Source organism: Ascaphus truei, chromosome 20 (assembly GCF_040206685.1).
Source record: "Ascaphus truei isolate aAscTru1 chromosome 20, aAscTru1.hap1, whole genome shotgun sequence".
In the NCBI taxonomy this organism is placed as follows: Eukaryota; Metazoa; Chordata; class Amphibia; order Anura; family Ascaphidae; genus Ascaphus; species Ascaphus truei.
Genome location: NC_134502.1, coordinates 25,544,343 through 25,567,939, shown reverse-complemented (window position 1 = coordinate 25,567,939; position 23,597 = coordinate 25,544,343). Strand labels below are relative to the sequence as shown.

General features: G+C 49.4%; 1 protein-coding gene across 1 annotated transcript in view; it reads right to left on the bottom strand.

The window, feature by feature from the left end:
* The window catches only part of NFIX (nuclear factor I X), a 90,558-nt gene that overhangs the window by 5,187 nt on the left and 61,774 nt on the right, over positions 1-23,597 (bottom strand). Inside the window, 6 exon segments of the mRNA XM_075577509.1 lie at positions 11,906-11,997; positions 15,845-16,004; positions 19,651-19,829; positions 22,013-22,135; positions 23,412-23,537; positions 23,540-23,547. Of these exon segments, the coding sequence (XP_075433624.1) occupies positions 11,906-11,997; positions 15,845-16,004; positions 19,651-19,829; positions 22,013-22,135; positions 23,412-23,537; positions 23,540-23,547 (688 nt within the window).

Genomic DNA, 23,597 nt, shown 5'->3' with positions numbered 1-23,597 from the left:
CCAGTAACATGTTATCGCAGTAACCCGCCTCCTGAGTGCCTTATTGCCCCTGTAACATGTTATTGCAGTAACCCGGCTCCTGAGTGCCTTATTGCTCCTGTAACATGTTATCACAGCAACCCGCCTCCTGAGTGCCTTATTGCCTCTGTAACATGTTATTGCAGTAACCCGGCTCCTGAGTGCCTTATTGCCCCTGTAACATGTTATTGCAGTAACCCGCATCCTAAGTGCCTTATTGCCCCTGTAACATGTTATTGCAGTAACTCGCCTCCTGAGTGCCTTATTGCCCCTGTAACATGTTATTGCAGTAACCCGCCTCCTGAGTGCCTTATTGCCCCTGTAACATGTTATTGCAGTAACCCGGCTCCTGAGTGCCTTATTGCTCCTGTAACATGTTATCACAGCAACCCGCCTCCTGAGTGCCTTATTGCCCCTGTAACATGTTATTGCAGTAACCTGGCTCCTGAGTGCCTTATTGTCCCTGTAACATATTATTGCAGTAACCCGCCTCCTGAGTGCCTTATTGCTTGTAACATGTTATTGAAGTAACCCGCTTCCTGAGTGCCTTATTGCCCCTGTAACATGTTATTGCAGTAACCCACCTCCTGAGTGCCTTATTGCCCCTGTAACATGTTATCGCAGTAACCCACCTCCTGAGTGCCTTATTGCCCCTGTAACATGTTATCGCAGTAACCCGCCTCCTGAGTGCCTTATTGCCCCTGTAACGTGTTATTGCAGTAACCCGCCTCCTGAGTGCCTTATTGCCCCTGTAACTGTAACATGTTATTGCAGTAACCCGCCTCCTGAGTGCCTTATTGCTTGTAACATGTTATTGAAGTAACCCGCTTCCTGAGTGCCTTATTGCCCCTGTAACATGTTATCGCAGTAACCCGCCTCCTGAGTGCCTTATTGCCCATGTAACGTGTTATTGCAGTAACCCGCCTCCTGAGTGCCTTATTGCCCCTGTAACGTGTTATTGCAGTAACCCGCCTCCTGAGTGCCTTATTGCCCCTGTAACTGTAACATGTTATTGCAGTAACCCGCCTCATGATTGCCTTATTGCCCCTGTAACATGTTATTGCAGTAACCCGTCTCCTGAGTGCCTTATTGCCCCTGTAACATGTTATTGCAGTAACCCGTCTCCTGAGTGCCTTATTGCCCCTGTAACATGTTATAACAGTAACCCGGCTCCTGAGTGCTTTATTGCCTCTGTATCATATTATTGCAGTAACCCGCCTCCTGAGTGCCTTATTGCCCCTGTAACATATTATTGCAGGGAGCATTGGAGGCAGCAGGTGGCGCTGTTACACAGCCATAAAGCAATGTCAATACTCCATAGCTCCCTCCTATCTGTGTCACCCTGTGGGGGGGGGGGGGGACAGACTCCATGTCCCATAGCTCCCTCCTGTCTGTGTCACTGTGTCACCCTGCGGGGGAAGGGACAGACTCCATGTCCCATAGCTCCCTCCTGTCTGTGTCACCCTGCGGTGGGAGAGACAGACTCCATGTCCCATAGCTCCCTCCTGTCTGTGTCACTGTGTCACCCTGCGGGGGGAGGGACAGGCTCCATGTCCCATAGCTCCCTCCTGTCTGTGTCACTGTGTCACCCTGTGGGGGGAGGGACAGACTCCCTGTCCCATAACTCCCCTTTGTCACAATATTAACAATAAAACAAACAATATATATAAATAGTATTATTAATAACAGCAGTTAAAAATAACAGTATTAATAAATATTAAAGATAACACCAATAATATTTTTTTCTACGTGCTGTGTCTCATGTAAGTAATCACATTCATAATTATTATCCCTCGTTTCTTCACTCATCACCTTGCTTAATGCAGCTTATTTGGACACGTAAAGCCTGTGACAACGTATAATTCCAAAGTCTTACCTAAAATGGCCGTCGTTTGGTGTTCCTGCGAATCTGCCCCCATCCTGAATGCGTGCCTAACATAATGGCCGCCCTCCCGTTTCCATCAATCGGGGGGGGGGGGGGGGGACGGACGGACACACAGACTCCATGTCCCATAGCTCCGTCCTGTCTGTGTCACTCTGCGGGGGGAGGGACAGACTCCGTGTCCCATAGCTCCCTCCTGTCTGTGTCACTGTGTCACCCTGCGGTGGGAGGGACAGACTCCATGTCCCATGACTCCCTCCTGTCTGTGTCACCCTGCGGGGGGAGGGACAGACTCCATGTCCCATAGCTCCCTCCTGTCTGTGTCACCGTGTCACCCTGTGGGGGGAGGGACAGACTCCCTGTCCCATAGCTCCCTCCTGTCTGTGTCACTGTGTCACTCTGCAGGGGGAGGGACAGACTCCATGTCCCATAGCACCCTCCTGTCTGTGTCACTGCGTCATCCTGCGGGGGGAGGGACAGACTCCATGTCCCATAGCTCCCTCCTGTCTGTGTCACTGTGTCACCCTGCGGGGGAAGGGACAGACTCCATGTCCCATAGCTCCCTCCTGTCTGTGTCACCCTGCGGTGGGAGAGACAGACTCCATGTCCCATAGCTCCCTCCTGTCTGTGTCACTGTGTCACCCTGCGGGGGGAGGGACAGGCTCCATGTCCCATAGCTCCCTCCTGTCTGTGTCACTGTGTCACCCTGTGGGGGGAGGGACAGACTCCCTGTCCCATAACTCCCCTTTGTCACAATATTAACAATAAAACAAACAATATATATAAATAGTATTATTAATAACAGCAGTTAAAAATAACAGTATTAATAAATATTAAAGATAACACCAATAATATTTTTTTCTACGTGCTGTGTCTCATGTAAGTAATCACATTCATAATTATTATCCCTCGTTTCTTCACTCATCACCTCGCTTAATGCAGCTTATTTGGACACGTAAAGCCTGTGACAACGTATAATTCCAAAGTCTTACCTAAAATGGCCGTCGTTTGGTGTTCCTGCGAATCTGCCCCCATCCTGAATGCGTGCCTAACATAATGGCCGCCCTCCCGTTTCCATCAATCGGGGGGGGGGGGGGGGACGGACGGACACACAGACTCCATGTCCCATAGCTCCGTCCTGTCTGTGTCACTGTGTCACCCTGCGGGGGGAGGGACAGACTCCGTGTCCCATAGCTCCCTCCTGTCTGTGTCACTGTGTCACCCTGCGGTGGGAGGGACAGACTCCATGTCCCATGACTCCCTCCTGTCTGTGTCACCCTGCGGGGGGAGGGACAGACTCCATGTCCCATAGCTCCCTCCTGTCTGTGTCACCGTGTCACCCTGTGGGGGGAGGGACAGGCTCCATGTCCCATAGCTCCCTCCTGTCTGTGTCACTGTGTCACCCTGTGGTGGGAGGGACAGACTCCCTGTCCCATAGCTCCCTCCTGTCTGTGTCACTGCGTCATCCTGCGGGGGGAGGGACAGACTCCATGTCCCATAGCTCCCTCCTGTCTGTGTCACTGTGTCACCCTGCGGGGGGGAGGGACAGACTCCATGTCCCATAGCTCCCTCCTGTCTGTGTCACCGTGTCACCCTGCGGGGGGAGGGACAGACTCCATGTCCCATAGCTCCCTCCTGTCTGTGTCACTGTGTCACCCTGCGGGGGGAGGGACAGACTCCATGTCCCATAGCTCCCTCCTGTCTGTGTCACTGTGTCACCCTGCGGGGGGAGGGACAGACTCCATGTCCCATAGCTCCCTCCTGTCTGTGTCACCCTGCGGGGGGAGGGACAGACTCCATGTCCCAGAGCTCCCTCCTGTCTGTGTCACTGTGTCACCCTGCGGGGGGAGGGACAGACTCCATGTCCCATAGCTCCCTCCTGTCTGCGTCACTGTGTCACCCTGCGGGGGGAGGGACAGACGCCCTGTCCCATAACTCCCCTTTGTCACAATATTAACACTAAAACAAACAATATATATAAATAGTATTATTAATAACAGCAGTATTAATAAATATTAAATATAACACCAATAATATTTTTTTCTACGTGCTGTCTCATGTAAGTAATCACATTCATAATTATTATTCCTCATTTCCTCACTCATCACCTCGCTTAATGCAGCTTATTTGGACACGTAAGGCCTGTGACAACGTATAATTCCACAGTCTTCCCTAAAATGGCCGTCGTTTGGTGTTCCTGCGAATCTGCCCCCATCCTGATTGCGTGCCTAACATAATGGCCGCCCTCCCGTTTCCATCAATCCTTCAGTCGGCGTAACTCGGGCAGCTACAACGTGTCCTGATACTGTCTACTGTTGCAGCGTGCAGCTCTAACTGCGGGGAGCATTGGCAACACGTGAGCCCAAAACAGGGAAAGTGTTGCAAAGATCTTGCACTGCTGAGGGAGGTGCGGGGAGCTGAAAGCTGCTACGGAAATCACAGGATGCTTTAACATGAAGAGTTGGAATAGTAATTAAAAGTTTTTATTATCTAATACTACAGCACAGATGTATTAACCGTCTCCCCCCCCCCCCCTTTTCGTAATGAGCGTTGAATCTCCCCCCCCCCCCCCCCCCATATTCCCAGGCAAACCCCAGCCGACTTCCCGGGCTAATTGCCGGGAACGATCTCGTTAATTGGGTATCGGATCATGATTTAGAGAGCGTGGCCACGGCTTTCGGGGTGGGGTTTCGGTTCTGGCTGGGGCCCCCCGTGGCAGGGAACGGGTCGGAGGAGGGTGCATTCCTGTTTGGGGGGGGGGGGGGACGGAGGGGGGGATACAGGGGGGGTCCCCCTCCAACACCCCCATTGTTGAGACCCGTGGAAGTGACATCATGTCTGGTTGTCACAGGATACCAGACAGGCTCATACGTGATTCCCTAAAAAAGAGCGAAGGGTGGGTCGAGATTTTGGCATGGGATCCCCCCCAAGGCTGAGCTCTCCTCCCCCCCCCCCCCCCTGTCTGCTCCCTCGAGGGGGGAGAGACAGAGCGCAGCTGTGACTGGGACGTGCATGGCTATCTGTCACGGGGATGTGCAGAGCTATCTGCCACTGACCTGCAGTAATCACACACACACAGCTCTGTCACTGCACCTCCATCCTGCCCTGCACCTCTCTGCTATTCCTGTACTGCCCCCCCCCCACACACAGCTCTGTCACTGCACCTCCATCCTGCCCTGCACCTCTCTGCTATTCCTGTACTGCCCCCCCCCCCCACACACACAGCTCTGTCACTGCACCTCCATCCTGCCCTGCACCTCTCTGCTATTCCTGTACTGCCCCCCCCCCACACACACAGCTCTGTCACTGCACCTCCATCCTGCCCTGCACGTCTCTGCTATTCCTGTACTGCCCCCCCCACACACAGCTCTGTCACTGCACCTACATCCTGCCCTGCACCTTTCTGCTATTCATGTACTGACCTCCCCCCCCACACACACAGCTGTCACTGCACCTCCATCCTGCCCTGCACCTCTCTGCTGTTCATGTACTGACCCCCCCCCCACACACACAGCTGTCACTGCACCTCCATCCTGCCCTGCACCTCTCTGCTATTCCTGTACTGACCCCCCACACACACAGCTCTGTCACTGCACCTCCTTCCTGCCCTGCACCTCTCTGCTATTCGTGTACTGACCCCACACACACACAGCTCTGTCACAGCACCTCCATCCTGCCCTGAACCTCTCTGCTATTCCTGTACTGACCCCCCCACACACACACAGCTCTGTCACTGCACTTCCATCCTGCCCTGCACCTCTCTGCTGTTCCTGTACTGGCCCCCCCCCCCCACACACACAGCTGTCACTGCACCTCCATCCTGCCCTGCACCTCTCTGCTATTCCTGTACTGACCCCCCACACACACAGCTCTGTCACTGCACCTCCTTCCTGCCCTGCACCTCTCTGCTATTCCTGTACTGACCCCACACACACACAGCTCTGTCACAGCACCTCCATCCTGCCCTGAACCTCTCTGCTATTCCTGTACTGACCCCCCTACACACACACAGCTCTGTCACAGCACCTCCATCCTGCCCTGCACCTCTCTTCTATTCCTGTACAGACCCCACACACCCACACAGCGCTGTCACTGCACCTCCATCCTGCCCTGCACCTCTCTGCTATTCCTGTACTGACCCCCCCCCCCACACACACACAGCTCTGTCACTGCACCTCCATCCTGCCCTGCACCTCTCTGCTATTCCTGTACTGACACACACACACACACACACAGCTCTGTCACTGCACCTCCATCCTGCCCTGCACCTCTCTGCTATTCCTGTACTGACCCCCCCCCCACACACACACACACACACACAGACAGCTCTGTCACTGCACCTCCATCCTGCCCTGCACCTCTCTGCTATTCCTGTACTGACACCCCCCCACACACACACAGCTCTGTCACTGCACCTCCATCCTGCCCTGCACCTCTCTGCTATTCCTGTACTGACCTCCCCCACACACACACAGCTCTGTCACTGCACCTCCATCCTGCCCTGCACCTCTCTGCTATTCCTGTACTGACCTCCCCCACACACACACACAGCTCTGTCACTGCACCTCCATCCTGCCCTGCACCTCTCTGCTATTCCTGTACTGACCCCCCACACACACACAGCTCTGTCACTGCACCTCCATCCTGCCCTGCACCTCTCTGCTATTCCTGTACTGACCCCCCACACACACACAGCTCTGTCACTGCATCTCCATCCTGCCCTGCACCACTCTGCTATTCCTGTACTGACCCCCCACACACACACAGCTCTGTCACTGCACCTCCATCCTGCCCTGCACCACTCTGCTATTCCTGTACTGACCTCCCCCACACACACACAGCTCTGTCACTGCACCTCCATCCTGCACAGCAGTCAGAAAGGGGTTAGCTGAGGGCAGCACAAGGTACTCTCCCCCGTCCCTCCCCACCCCTCACTTCCAAACAGCTGGATGCAAGCGTCCCCCCCTCCCCACACCCCTCTGCTGTGCGTGCGGCCGGGGTGAAGTAGGGATAAGGGGGAGGGGATAGAGAGGAGTGTAAGCTCCTATTACACCAACGTCTTCCCTGCTATTCCCGCCCGCACAGGCTCTAAAAGGGGCACGCTGCACAGCTACCTCTCAGATACTGCGTAACCTGTTACAGGGGCAATAAGGCACTCAGGAGGCGGGTTACTGCGATAACATGTTACAGGGGCAATAAGGCACTCAGGAGGCGGGTTACTGCAGTAACAGGTTACAGGGGCAATAAGGCACTCAGGAGGCGGGTTACTGCAATAACATGTTACAGGGGCAATAAGGCACTCAGGAGGCGGGTTACTGCAATAACATGTTACAGGGACAATAAGGCACTCAGGAGGCGGGTTACTGCAATAACATGTTACGGGGCAATAAGGCACTCAGGAGGCGGGTTACTGCGATAACATGTTACAGGGGCAATAAGGCACTCAGGAGGCGGGTTACTGCAATAACATGTTACAGGGACAATAAGGCACTCAGGAGGCGGGTTACTGCAGTAACAGGTTACAGGGGAAATAAGGCACTCAGGAGGCGGGTTACTGCAATAACATGTTACAGGGGCAATAAGGCACTCAGGAGGCGGGTTACTGCAATAACATGTTACAGGGACAATAAGGCACTCAGGAGGCGGGTTACTGCAATAACATGTTACAGGGACAATAAGGCACTCAGGAGGCGGGTTACTGCGATAACATGTTACAGGGGCAATAAGGCACTCTGGAGGCGGGTTACTACAATAACATGTTACAGGGGCAATAAGGCACTCAGGAGGCGGGTTACTGCAATAACATGTTACAGGGACAATAAGGCACTCAGGAGCCGGGTTACTGCAATAACATGTTACAGGGGCAATAAGGCACTCAGGAGCCGGGTTACTGCGATAACATGTTACAGGGGCAATAAGGCACTCAGGAGGCGGGTTACTGCAATAACATGTTACAGGGGCAATAAGGCACTCAGGAGGCGGGTTACTGCAATAACATGTTACAGGGACAATAAGGCACTCAGGAGACGGGTTACTGCAGTAACATGTTACAGGGGCAATAAGGCACTCAGGAGGCGGGTTACTGCAATAACATGTTACAGGGGCAATAAGGCACTCAGGAGGCGGGTTACTGCAATAACATGTTACAGGGACAATAAGGCACTCAGGAGGCGGGTTACTGTGATAACATGTTACAGGGACAATAAGGCACTCAGGAGGCGGGTTACTGCAATAACATGTTACAGGGACAATAAGGCACTCAGGAGGCGGGTTACTGCAATAACATGTTACAGGGGCAATAAATCACTCAGGAGGCGGGTTACTGCGATAACATGTTACAGGGACAATAAGGCACTCAGGAGGCGGGTTACTGCAATAACATGTTACAGGGGCAATAAGGCACTCAGGATCACGGTTACTGCAATAACATGTTACAGGGACAATATGGCACTCAGGAGGCGGGTTACTGCAATAACATGTTACAGGGACAATAAGGCACTCAGGAGGCGGGTTACTGCGATAACATGTTACAGGGACAATAAGGCACTCAGGAAGCGGGTTACTGCGATAACATGTTACAGGGGCAATAAGGCACTCAGGAGGCGGGTTACTGCGATAACATGTTACAGGGGCAATAAGGCACTCAGGAGGCGGGTTACTGCGATAACATGTTACAGGGACAATAAGGCACTCAGGAAGCGGGTTACTGCGATAACATGTTACAGGGGCAATAAGGCACTCAGGAGGCGGGTTACTGCGATAACATGTTACAGGGGCAATAAGGCACTCAGGAAGCGGGTTACTGCGATAACATGTTACAGGGGCAATAAGGCACTCAGGAGGCGGGTTACTGCAGTAACATGTTACAGGGGCAATAAGGCACTCAGGAAGCGGGTTACTGCAGTAACATGTTACAGGGGCAATAAGGCACTCAGGAGGCGGGTTACTGCGATAACATGTTACAGGGGCAATAAGGCACTCAGGAGCCGGGTTACTGCAATAACATGTTACAGGGGCAATAAGGCACTCAGGAGGCGGGTTACTGCAATAACATGTTACAGGGGCAATAAGGCACTCAGGAGGCGGGTTACTGCGATAACATATTCCTGGGGCAATAAGGCACTCAGGAGCCGGGTTACTGCAATAACATGTTACAGGGGCAATAAGGCACTCAGGAGGCGGGTTACTGCAATAACATGTTACAGGGCCAATAAGGCACTCAGGAGGAGGGTTACTGCAATAACATGTTACAGGGACAATAAGGCACTCAGGAGGCGGGTTACTGCAGTAACATGTTACAGGGGCAATAAGGCACTCAGGAGACGGGTTACTGCAATAACATGTTACAGGGACAATAAGGCACTCAGGAGGCGGGTTACTGCAATAACATGTTACAGGGACAATAAGGCACTCAGGAGGCGGGTTACTGCAATAACATGTTACAGGGGCAATAAGGCACTCAGGAGGCGGGTTACTGCAGTAACATGTTACAGGGGCAATAAGGCACTCAGGAGGAGGGTTACTGCAATAACATGTTACAGGGACAATAAGGCACTCAGGAGGCGGGTTACTGCGATAACATGTTACAGGGACAATAAGGCACTCAGGAAGCGGGTTACTGCAATAACATGTTACAGGGGCAATAAGGCACTCAGGATCACGGTTACTGCAATAACATGTTACAGGGACAATATGGCACTCAGGAGGCGGGTTACTGCAATAACATGTTACAGGGACAATAAGGCACTCAGGAGGCGGGTTACTGCGATAACATGTTACAGGGACAATAAGGCACTCAGGAAGCGGGTTACTGCGATAACATGTTACAGGGGCAATAAGGCACTCAGGAGGCGGGTTACTGCGATAACATGTTACAGGGGCAATAAGGCACTCAGGAGGCGGGTTACTGCGATAACATGTTACAGGGACAATAAGGCACTCAGGAAGCGGGTTACTGCGATAACATGTTACAGGGGCAATAAGGCACTCAGGAGGCGGGTTACTGCGATAACATGTTACAGGGGCAATAAGGCACTCAGGAAGCGGGTTACTGCGATAACATGTTACAGGGGCAATAAGGCACTCAGGAGGCGGGTTACTGCAGTAACATGTTACAGGGGCAATAAGGCACTCAGGAAGCGGGTTACTGCAGTAACATGTTACAGGGGCAATAAGGCACTCAGGAGGCGGGTTACTGCGATAACATGTTACAGGGGCAATAAGGCACTCAGGAGCCGGGTTACTGCAATAACATGTTACAGGGGCAATAAGGCACTCAGGAGGCGGGTTACTGCAATAACATGTTACAGGGGCAATAAGGCACTCAGGAGGCGGGTTACTGCGATAACATATTACAGGGGCAATAAGGCACTCAGGAGCCGGGTTACGGCAATAACATGTTACAGGGGCAATAAGGCACTCAGGAGGCGGGTTACTGCAATAACATGTTACAGGGCCAATAAGGCACTCAGGAGGAGGGTTACTGCAATAACATGTTACAGGGACAATAAGGCACTCAGGAGGCGGGTTACTGCAGTAACATGTTACAGGGGCAATAAGGCACTCAGGAGGCGGGTTACTGCAATAACATGTTACAGGGACAATAAGGCACTCAGGAGGCGGGTTACTGCAATAACATGTTACAGGGACAATAAGGCACTCAGGAGGCGGGTTACTGCGATAACATGTTACAGGGGCAATAAGGCACTCAGGAGGCGGGTTACTGCAGTAACATGTTACAGGGGCAATAAGGCACTCAGGAGGCGGGTTACTGCAATATCATGTTACAGGGGCAATAAGGCACTCAGGAGGCAGGTTACTGCGATAACATGTTACAGGGGCAATAAGGCACTCAGGAGGCGGGTTACTGCAATAACATGTTACAGGGACAATAAGGCACTCAGGAGGCGGGTTACTGCAATAACATGTTACAGGGGCAATAAGGCACTCAGGAGGCGGGTTACTGCAATAACATGTTACAGGCTCAATAAGGCACTCAGGAGGCGGGTTACTGCAATAACATGTTACAGGGGCAATAAGGCACTCAGGAGGCGGGTTACTGTAATAACATGTTACAGGGGCAATAAGACACTCAGGAGGCGGGTTACTGCAATAACATGTTACAGGCTCAATAAGGCACTCAGGAGGCGGGTTACTGCAATAACATGTTACAGGCTCAATAAGGCACTCAGGAGGCGGGTTACTGCAATAACATGTTACAGGGGCAATAAGGCACTCAGGGGGCGGGTTACTGCGATAACATGTTACAGGGGCAATAAGGCACTCAGGAGGCGGGTTACTGCAGTAACATGTTACAGGGGCAATAAGGCACTCAGGAGGCGGGTTACTGCGATAACATGTTACAGGGGCAATAAGGCACTCAGGAGCCAGGTTACTGCGATAACATGTTACAGGGGCAATAAGGCACTCAGGAGGCGGGTTACTGTAATAACATGTTACAGGGGCAATAAGGCACTCAGGGGGCGGGTTACTGCGATAACATGTTACAGGGGCAATAAGGCACTCAGGAGCCAGGTTACTGCGATAACATGTTACAGGGGCAATAAGGCACTCAGGAGGCGGGTTACTGCAATCGAATGCACGAGAGTGCTGTGTTTCACATTAGAGGGCTGTGTTTTATGGATTAGAGTGCTGTGTTATAAAACAGAGTGCTGTATTATAAATAGAGTGCTGTGTTACGGATTAGAGTGCTGTTATGGTTTAGAGTGCTGTGCTATGCATTAGAGCACTTTTAGAGATTAGAGTGCTGTGCTATGCATTAGAGCACTGTTAGAGATTAGAGTGCTGTGCTATGCATTAGAGCACTGTTAGAGATTAGAGTGCTGTGCTATGCATTAGAGCACTGTTAGAGATTAGAGTGCTGTGCTATGGATTAGAGCACTGTTAGAGATTAGAGTGCTGTGTTACAAATTAGAGCGCTGGTATAGATTAGACTGTGCGGTTATAGATTAGAGTGCTGTGCTACAGATTAGAGCGCTAACTTACTTGAGACTGCTGGGGGAGGTTCAGAAAGTTGCCGTCTCGTGATCCAATTGTGACAAACCTGTTGGACCCGGCGGGGGGAGGCGCTGAGAATGCTACACAACAACACAACACAATGACACAACACAACACGACAAGGACACAGACACAATAACACATTAATACCCAACAATACCCAGCACAAGGACATGACAAAGAACACACAACACAAAGGCACACAGACATATACACATCACAGGGGAATAGACAGAACACACAATGCAACAGACAACACAAAGTTACATAGACACAACACAATGCCACACATTGTCAGAGTATCACACAACAGCCACATTGTAACACAAACAAGGACAGACACATTGTAACACACACAACGACAGCACATTGTAACACAAACAAGGACAGACACATTGTAACACACACAATGACATTGTAGCAGACACACAATAGGGGAGAAAAGGAGGAGAGAGAGAGATGAGCACAAAGCTAGTACATGACAATTGTATGCAATACAATTCCCCAAACACACACACATACAGACGCACAACAAGTGCGACAATTACACAACCCATGTCTCCCGCTTTCTGCTTTCGTGTATCTGATATATACATATATTCACAGTATATAAGCCATATTGGTGGTACACTTCGCAAGTTGTGGTACCTTTTAAAGCATCAACCCACAATACGCCCCAGTGTTTTATTTTTGAACCCAGAAGTGGGGGTGGGTGGGTCCTGCACCGTGGTGCCCCGATGTCCAGGGACCCCCCCTCTCTCCCCACACCCCTGGTTCCCGAGCGATGAGGGCCTTGTCTACCGGGCAAAAATACTAGCGAACCACTTAATGCCACGATATCATGGTCACGCCATGGGGATATCAATATCACGTCATGGGGATATCAATATCACGTCATGGGGATATCAATATCACGTTATGGGGATATCAATGTCATGTCATGGGGATATCAATATCACGTCATGGGGATATCAATATCACGTCATGGGGATATCAATGTCATGTCATGGGGATATCAATATCACGTCATGGGGACATCATGGTCACGCCCGTGTCACGTCATGGGGATATCATCGTCACGTCATGGGGATATCAATGTCACGTCATAGGGATATCATCGTCACGTCATGGGGATATCAATGTCACGTCATGGGGACGTCAATGTCACGTCATGGGGACATCATGGTCACGCCCGTGTCACGTCATGGGGATATCAATGTCACGTCATGGGGACGTCAATGTCACGTCATGGGGACATCATGGTCACGTCCATGTCACGTCATGGGGATTTCAATGACAAGTCATGGGGACAACATGGTCAAGTCCATGTCACGTCATGGGGATATCATGGTCACGTCCATGTCACGTCATGGGGATTTCAATGACACGTCATGGGGAAGTCAATATCACGTCATGGAGACATCATGGTCACGCCCGTGTCACGTCATGGGGATATCATCGTCACGTCATGGGGATATCAATGTCACGTCATAGGGATATCATCGTCACGTCATGGGGATATCAATGTCACGTCATGGGGAAGTCAATGTCATGGGGACATCATGGTCACGCCCGTGTCACGTCATAGGGATATCATCGTCACGTCATGGGGATATCAATGTCACGTCATGGGGACATCATGGTCACGTCATGGGGAAGTCAATATCGCATCATGGTCACATCCATGTCACGTCATGGGGAAGTCAATATCGTATCATGGGGACATCATGGTCACGTTACAGGGACATCAATGTCAAGTCATGGGGACATGACAGGAGATTATGTATGATAACATCTGTGAGTGAGAGGGGGTCACGTGTGATAAGGAGGCACGACAACATTGTAGGACTAATATGTTGGGTCCATTAAAAGGTATCACTACCTGCCATGTATATTACTCTCTCTAACTATATTATTACACACATATCAACATATACAAAATAAGGGCAGCTCTGAGAGCGACAAACAGGAAGAGATTTCTGGGGAAAAAAACAGACTCCATGTCCCATAGCTCCCTCCTGTCTGTGTCACTGTGTCACCCTGCGGTGGGAGGGACAGACTCCGTGTCCCATAGCTCCCTCCTGTCTGTGTCACTGTGTCACCCTGCGGTGGGAGGGACAGACTCCATGTCCCATAGCTCCCTCCTGTCTGTGTCACTGTGTCACCCTGCGGGGGGAGGGACAGACTCCATGTCCCATAGCTCCCTCCTGTCTGTGTCACTGTGTCACCCTGCGGGGGGAGGGACAGACTCCATGTCCCATAGCTCCCTCCTGTCTGTGTACCTGTGTCACCCTGCGGGGGGAGGGACAGACTCCATGTCCCATAGCTCCTCCTGTCTGTGTCACTGTGTCACCCTGCGGGGGGAGGGACAGACTCCATGTCCCATAGCTCCCTCCTGCCTGTAATTCCATCACTCCAACACATCATGAAACTATGTCATCACTTCCCAAGCATAGTAAATACGATGTAATTTCCTGTCTACTGGACCAACACATAGGATATGCCTTTTTGACATCACTTCCTGCGGTCGTAAGCATGGGGTCTTGTCGGGGCAGACTCAATGACTATGCCCATGCAGACAAATAAGTCTACACACAAAATGGACGCCGATGCCACAGACCTCCCTCATAGAGTATATTCGTAATCAGGGCTATAGATTGTCAGCTCTTCTGGCCCAGTGGGGGTTAAACTGCTTCAACATTGGGTAGGCCTCAGCCCCGTTACATCACTTCCTGCCCACAAGCGTCAATCACAGCACTGCCTCAGCATTCCGCCAGGCAAAATGGCCACCGATCGGACTTTCAAAGGACTGGTTCCTAAACTCAGACCGGGCCGCCAGCCTGCCCTAAATTTGGGGTCCACCAGCTCTTGACACACCCCTTTCCCCTCAACTCCTTGCCTTTCCCCTTTACCCCTTTCTCTACCGGGCCCTGAGCTGCGCGGGGCTCCCCTAAGAAGCATTAGTAGCATTAATAGTGAACAGGGATCGTTAAGCGAAAGCGAGTAACGAAAAACCAGTGCATGATGGGGAATTTCAATGGGAGTAATGTATGAGGGTCAGGGGACGTCTATATCAACCTGCAGTGCTGCCCCTACTGTATAACTCTTTTACAATAACATATAGTAATTTTTCTTTGGGGGGGTGGGGTCCATTTTTATTGCCCCTGTCTCTTTCTCCTCCCCATCTCTCCTCTTTCTCTCTCCTTGCCTCCCCCATCCCGTCCTCTCTCCCCCTCTCTCTGTCCGCCCCTGCACTCTCTCCTAGCACCCCTTTCTTCTTTCTCCCAGTCTTCCTATCTCCCTGCCCCCTCTCTCAGCACCTGAGATCGCCCCCCTTCCTCTCTCCCTTTCTCTATTTCCTTCTCAGCCCCCTTTCTCCCTCACATTCTCTCTCCTCCCCCCTCCCTCACTCTCTTCTCTCCCTCCCTAACTCTCACCTCTTTCTGCCCTCTCCTTCTCTCTGCTCCCCCCTCCCTCACTCTCACCTCTCTTTCTCTCTCCTCTGCCCTTTTCTCTCTCCCCCTGTCTCTCCTCTCTCCATCCCTCCTCTTCTTCTTCCCCTCCCTCTGTCCTCTTCCCCCCTCTCTCCCCCATCCCTCCTCTTTCTCTCCCCCTCCTCTCTCTCTCACCTCTCCACCATCCCTCCTCTTTGTCTCCCCCTTCCTCTCTCCTCTTCCCCGCCCATCCCTCCTTTCTCTCTCCCTCCTCTCTCTCACCTCTCCACCATCCCTCCTCTTTCTCACCCCCTCCCTCTCTCCTCTCCCCCATCCCTCCTCTTGCTCTCTCCCCCTCCCTCTCCTCTCCATTCACCCACACTCCCTCCCTCCCGCCGGGTACCACACGCTCAACATGAATGCAGAGGGGGGGTGGGGGGTGTTTGAAATCTTTTTTGGGGAGGGGAAGGGGAAAGAGTCTCGTGCCACTTACAGGGTGATGTAGACGCGCTGTGACCTCCCTCTGGGACAGAGTTGCCGCTGCTGGTAACTGGTTTTGTGTCTGGCAGGGGAAGGGGGACTGGTCTGGCCACAGGCGCAGGGGGCGGCAGTAAAAAGGACCCCGAAACCTTCCCCGGGCCCCCGCTGCTGGGCTGCGGACAACAAATAACAAAAGGAGAGTAAACGGGATGCCCCCATCGCCCGCGCCCCTAACCCGTCCTGCCCCCACCCCCTCCAGCAAAAACGGGCAAAAGAAAACACCAAAATAATGGGGGGAAAAAATCAAATAATAAGTTTTTAAAAAAAAGGGGGGGGGGGGGGGGAGAAATAGTTTTACATTTTTTTTTTCAAAAAAAATCTCCAAAAATATAGGGAAACCGTTAAAAAGCTTTTTTTAGAAAAAACGACAAATTTAAATGTGAAATCGTTAAAAAATAAAAAAACGATTAAATAAATCGTGAAATCGTTAAGTACAAAAAAAATTGCCAAGGAACATTTTGTGACATCGTTTAAAAAGTGAAAATAAAATCTACATTTACGTGAAATCGTTACAAAGTTTAAAAAAAATAAAATACGAATAAATAAATTGTTGAGCACAAAAAAAATTGTCAAGGAAAATTTCGTGACATCATTAAAAAGTGAAAATAAAATCTACGTTTACGTGAAATCGTTCCAAAGTTTTTTGAAAAATACATTGAAATGTTGTGAAATCGTTACCCAGTGAAAAAAAATACGAATAAACCGTTGAGTAAAAAAAAAAAATTGTCAAGAAAAATTTAGTGACGTCGTTAAAAATATTCAAAAATATGATCGTTTGTGAAATCGCTAAAAAAACTTAAACAAAACAACGACTTTAAGTGAAATCGTCCAAAAAAGTCAAACGAAATAAATAAGGATTTGGTGAAATCGTTCCAAAAAAAAGGCAAAAGTAAAAATAAAATAAAAATTAAAGTTCTTTGAGGATTAAAAAGGTTTTTTTTTTTTTAAATCCTTTTGTGGGATTGTAAAAAATGTCACAAACCGCCCTTCCCCACCCTCGAGGTTTCTTTATTTTCATTGAGAGAAATAAAAATTACAAAGAAAATGTTAATTTCAAAAGTAAAAAAAAAAGTTTAAAAAAAATATAAAAATGTATATATATCTATAAAAAAACAAAAAAAATATGTAACATGTAATACATAACGACACAGCAGCACCAGCATTTTATGTTAAGGGGGTTTCTGGGCAGAAGAGCTGACAATCTATTTATTGGGGAGTCGATTATATGTTTCTAATGGTAGGAGGGAGGCCCTACTTATAAACAGAGGCACAGACCCTATAAAAGTCCTATTGGATAGATCGGATATACCACAGAGGCTCCGTCCTATAAACTGAGACACAGACCCTATAAAGGTCCTATTGGATAGATCGGATATACCACGCAGGCTCCGTCCTATAAACTGAGACTCGTACCCTATAAAAGTCCTATTGGATAGATCGGATATACCACAGAGACTCCATCCTATAAACCGAGACTCGGACCCTATAAAAGTCCTATTGGATAGATCAGATATACCACGCAGGCTCCATCCTATAAACTGAGACTCAGACCCTATAAAAGTCCTAAATGTATAAATGGGATATACCAGAGATTCTAAAACTATAAACGCAGAATAATCAACATTGCTATTAATTATATTTATACAGCGCCTTTCTATTACAGTTATACATGGTGCAGCCACCTCTGGGGCGGGATCCTGAGTAATATCTGAGTATTATACAGCGCCTTTCTATTACAGTTATACACGGTGCAGCCACCTCTGGGGCGGGACCCTGAGTAATATCTGTGTATTATACTGTGCCTTTCTATTACAGTTATACACGGTGCAGCCACCTCTGGGGCAGGATCCTGAGTAATATCTGTGTATTATACAGCGCCTTTCTATTACAGTTATACACGGTGCAGCCATCTCTGGGGCGGGATCCTGAGTAATATCTGTGTATTATACAGCGCCTTTCTATTACAGTTATACACGGTGCAGCCACCTCTGGGGCGGGACCCTGAGTAATATCTGTGTATTATACTGCGCCTTTCTATTACAGTTATACACGGTGCAGCCACCTCTGGGGCGGGACCCTGAGTTATATCTGTGTATTATACTGCGCCTTTCTATTACAGTTATACACGGTGCAGCCACCTCTGGGGCAGGATCCTGAGTAATATCTGTGTATTATACAGCGCCTTTCTATTACAGTTATACACGGTGCAGCCATCTCTGGGGCGGGATCCTGAGTAATATCTGTGTATTATACAGCGCCTTTCTATTACAGTTATACACGGTGCAGCCACCTCTGGGGCGGGACCCTGAGTAATATCTGTGTATTATACTGCGCCTTTCTATTACAGTTATACACGGTGCAGCCACATCTGGGACGGGATCCTGAGTAATATCTGTGTATTATACAGCGCCTTTCTATTACAGTTATACACGGTGCAGCCACCTCTGGGGCGGGATCCTGAGTAATATCTGTATATTATACAGCGCCTTTCTATCCCAAAGGTTTACAATTAGAAGTATTTATTATTAATTACAGATCACACACTGCTCCTAATAATAATTCAAATGAATTCATACAAAAATCAAACAAGGGATTTTCAGCACAAATATTTCTAATAATATATATATATATTTTCTAATTAAAAATATATCAACAGCAAAATAATAAAAAAAATAATAAACGGGTATTGAAAGAACAGATTGAAAAAAAAAACATTCTTTCTTTTAATTAAATACTGCTCAACCCCCTTATAACGCGGTGCTTGGGGTCCAAAGAATGACACCGCGTTAGAAGCGGATCGCGTTAGAAATAATGTACAATTGTATGCATTGTACAATAAAGTATTTAAGACACCAATAATCGTGTTGTAAAGTATTTCTAATTCCGAAAAGCACGGGAGCCACCCTCACATCGCGCTATAAGCGGATCCGCGTTGTAACGGATCGCGTTATAGCGGGGTTGAGCTGTAGTACTAATAACAACAAATTAGAGATCAAAATGAGTTTTACACAGGTAAGGAATATTATTAATTTCTTCTATTACAAAATATTATTAAAATGAACGATTAAAAAGGGGTTGGAAATAATAGATACTCATTGTAAAATTTGTAATTAAAATATGGAAAAATGAATGAATAAAAGGGAGATTTAAAGATTTAAAAAGAAGATATTAACTTTTTTTCTGACTTAAAATAAAATGATGAATGAAAATGAAGGATATATATATATATATATATATATAAATAAATATATATATATATATATATATATATATATATATATATATATATGTATTCAAATATGCTTTAAAAAAAAATATATATATATCTATATATTTTTTTTTTTAAAAAAGCATATTTGAATAAGACAAACCCCCTAATCATTTTTTTCCTTTCCTCGTCATTTTAATTCATCGAACGAGATTCAAATAATCAACAAAAAACGTGGATTGGAAAAACAGAAATTTCGACCCGTTTTTATCTTTCATTGAAAATATAAAAGTAAAACCAAATAATAGGTGGGGGTCATTTTTTTCTATAAATATTGAAGAAAACGATTGAATTAAAAGGTTAAAAAAAAATTAAAAAGTGGTTTTTGACGAGAAAGGATTCGCCCCCCCCCCCCCCCCCCTCACTCCTAACAACCGAAATTGTGGAAAGAGATGACGCGGTGGGGAGTCGAACCGGTGAACCAGAGCGCTGGGCCCTCCCCTTTCCCCGCCCCTCTGCTGTGATTGGTCCAGGGAGGACGAGTCACTCACCTGGCCCGCCCCCTGCCCGGAGGTGTCTGAGCAGACGAATTGGACAAACTCTTTGAGCGAGTCCTGACTGTGGTGGTGGTGATGATAGCGGATTGTGGGGTGCGTGAAGTAAGGGCTGGACTGCTGGATTATGGAGGAGGAGGGGAAGTGTAGAGCCGACGCTGACGCCCGAGGGCTCCCTGCAACACAGGAAGGGAGGTGGGGAAAGGGGGGGGGGAAGACATCGTTACATTGATGTAGACATAATGTAGATACATAGACGTCCGGCTAACAAAAAGCTCACACTACCAAAACTGCCCTCACCAACGTAGATAATGGTCTACTCCCTGCCACATCTCAAGGGCCCGACTCCTTTCGAATTTCGCTTGGCCTCTGTGCTGTCTTTGACGCTGCTGACCACCTCCAGGGCTGGCCAACTCCATTCCTCAAGGGCCACCCCCAAATCAGGTTTTCAGGATATACCCTGCTTCAGCGCAGCTGTGTCAGTCGTATCGACTGAGCCACTGATTGAGACACCTGTGCCAAAGCAGGGATATCCTGAAAACCTGACCTGTGGGTGACCCTTGAGGAATGGAGTTGGGCCACTCCTGCACTAAACCATTTTGTAGACACATAACTGGAACCATCTGGGAATCATGAAGACAAAAGGGAATTGTCCGCTCCGGTTGATATCGTAGAAGGTCCTAAGAAAAGTCTTAGATCAGTGGTGGCCAACTTTAGTCCTCAAGGGCCACCTGTGCTGAAGCATGGATATCCTGAAAACCTGACCCGGCAGTGGCTCTTGAGGACCAGAGTTGGCCCACCCCTGCGCCTAACTCCTTCAAATTCTTCACTCTCTTGGTATCCACAAGAAAGGCCCTCTCCTGGTTGTCCTACTCTTTCTAACTGCTCCTTGTGTGTCTCCACTGCCAAGCTCTTGACCTGTCTGTTGGCGTACCTGAGGACCCTGTCCTAGGACCACTCCTCTTCTCTCTACATAAACCTCTCGCTTGGGATCTCGGCTCCTTTGGCGTCAAATATGTCCTCTCCGCCGGGGACACAACTTTTATGTTATTTTTCAACCCCTCAGTTTACTCTCGACACCCAAAGTCAATGTTGGTCTCTCTGCCATCTCCGACTGGATGGCTCTCCGTCCCCTGAAGCTTAACATGTCTAAAGCTCCTCCACCTCCTCTTCTAACATTGCCAAATTACCCCTAATCCTCCCGTTCCTCTGTCACCCCACAACTACAATTATTTTTTGCCTGTGCCCATTATCTTCCGACTTGACGATTGCCACCTTCTCCTCTGTGGGCCTGCCTGCCACCAACTTTATACTCTGCCATCGATCCCAAATGCGTCTGCGAGAGTCGACTTCTATCTTCTAATTCTGTCTCTGCGCCTCTACGTCTGATATCCCTTTACGTGGCACGCCATCCAAATCCAAATGAACCCCAAAAATCGACTTCTCGCCAAAAAAAGGCTCTTCGTTCGTCCCCTGCTCCATCTTACGTCGCAAATCTAACCGCGTCGCTTATGCTCTGCTGAAGGCCGTCTCCTCTCTGCTCAAATTGTCTGGACACCACCTCTCATATCTCCAACCTGTCACACTTGGGAAACTCACTCCCTCACCCACCTCCCCTCCCCCCCAACAACATTTGACGTCCAAACAACACCCCCTCCCCATCTTCACGTCAGGATTGAAATCTCACCTCCTGCGAGGCCCGATGTTCATTTAGGACGGAGGTCACCCCTAATACTTTTGATGCTCTTACTCGCCCCGTCAACTATATTCTATTCTGCACTTGCTCCTGTCTATTCTGCACGGCTCTCTTGATCTCATTTAGATTGTAAGCTCTGCGGGGCAGGGACTCCCTAATTGTTTAACTTCCCACCAGCCCTCTTCTTCTCCCTCCCTGCCCTCTCCTCCCTCCCCACCATCTCCTTCTTCCTCCCCACCCTCCCCTTCTCCCTCCCCACCCTCCCCTTCTCCCTCCCAACCCTCCCATCTCCCTCCCCACCCTCCCTTCTCCTCCCCACCCTCCCTTCTCCCTCCCCACCCTCTCCTTCTCCCTCCCCACCACCCTCCCCTTCTCCCTCCCCTCCCTCTCCTTCTCCCTCCCCACCCCCTCCTTCTCCCCCCCTTCTCTCTCTCTCCCCACCCTCTCCTTCTCCCTCCCCACCCTCCCCTTCTCCTCAACCTCCCCTTCTCCCCACCCTCCCCTTCTCCCCCCCACCCTCTCCTTCTCCCTCCCCACCCTCTCCTTTTCCCTCCCTCCCCACCCTCCCCTTCTCCTTCCCCACCCTCCCCTTCTCCTCCCCACCCTCCCCCTCTCCCTCCCCCCTCTCCCTTTCCGATGTTTTTTCAGTGGCTCTGCTCTCACCTGGTCTCACTCCCGCCAGCACAGGAAGGGGGTGATGCGTAAACGCCATGCGGGACGAGCCGGTCTGCGAAGACAGCGCACTGCAGAAATCCATCTTCCCAGACTTCTTAAGTGACCCTGGTCCTACAAAAAACAGGTGAGAAGGGTCACCAGTCTGTCCCTCCCCCTGCAGGGTGACACAGACAGGAGGGAGCTATGGGACATGGAGTTTGTCCCTCCCCCGCAGGGTGACACAGTGACACAGACAGCAGGGAGCTATGGGACATGGAGTCTGTCCCTCCCCAGCAGGGTGACACAGTGACACAGACAGGAGGGAGCTATGGGACATGGAGTCTGTCCCTCCCCCCGCAGGGTGACAGTGACACAGGCAGGAGGGAGCTATGGGACATGGAGTCTGTCCCTCCCCCCGCAGGGTGACACAGTGACACAGACAGGAGGGAGCTATGGGGCACGGAGTCTGTCCCTCCCCCTGCAGGGTGACACAGTGACACAGACAGGAGGGAGCTATGGGACATGGAGTCTGTCCCTCCCCCCGCAGGGTGACACAGTGACACAGACAGGAGGGAGCAATGGGACATAAGAGTTGAAATATAAATATAACTATTTAAAACCAGAGACAGAACATGAAACACAGATAGAGCTCAGTGCACATCCAGTGAAACTTATACACGGTACAGTGCCTAAATATATATGTATAGATATCTATTAAATAAAATGGTCTTTTAGTTTAACATTTTGGCCAAAGTGTTGTAAGCCCCTGAGCCACTACACGGCAGACCACATCTCAAGGGTACCTAACACTAATATAAATTCTTAATAACCTGTGCATTACCAGGAAGAATGATTTATAATAAATCTGTCAAAATTAGTTGCATAGTTCTAAGTCTGATTGAAGCTCTTATTAACCTGTACATTACCAGGAAAAGCAATCTGTATTAGATTTGTCACAATCATACTGCAAGCAAGCAAGTTCCCCTGAGAGTGGGAGATGCTATGGAGCTTGTAGGTGTCCTGTATGTTTTATAAATAAAACTACAACTAGAAATATAATAATAAATATAAACGTGACTATAAATGGAACTTTAAATAAAACTATAAATATGGATAATTATCTTGTGCAGTTAGAATGTTTAACAGGTTGAACCTAATAGATATGTAACTTTTATCAACCTAATAGAGTGTTATTATGTTATTTTACATCACAGGGCAGTGACATCACAGAGCAGTGACATCACAGGGCAGTGACATCACAGGGCAGTGACATCACGGGGCACTGATATCATGGGGCAGTGACATCACGGGCACTGATATCACAGAAGAGTGACATCACAGGGAAGTGACTTCACAGGAACTGACAACACAGAGCGGTGACGTCACAGGAGGAGGGGAGTGGCATTACCTGTGTCCACGTCATTTGGCCACCCGCTGGTCTGGCTGCCCCCGGCAGCGGGCGAGCGCCCTGTGCCTGGATAAAATACGTCATCGACGGGACTTTCCATTTCACTGTCATCCAGAGACTTGGGCGCTTCGTGGAGCTGAGAGACGGGAATAGATGGAGAGAGAGGAAGAGAGTTAGAGGTGTCAC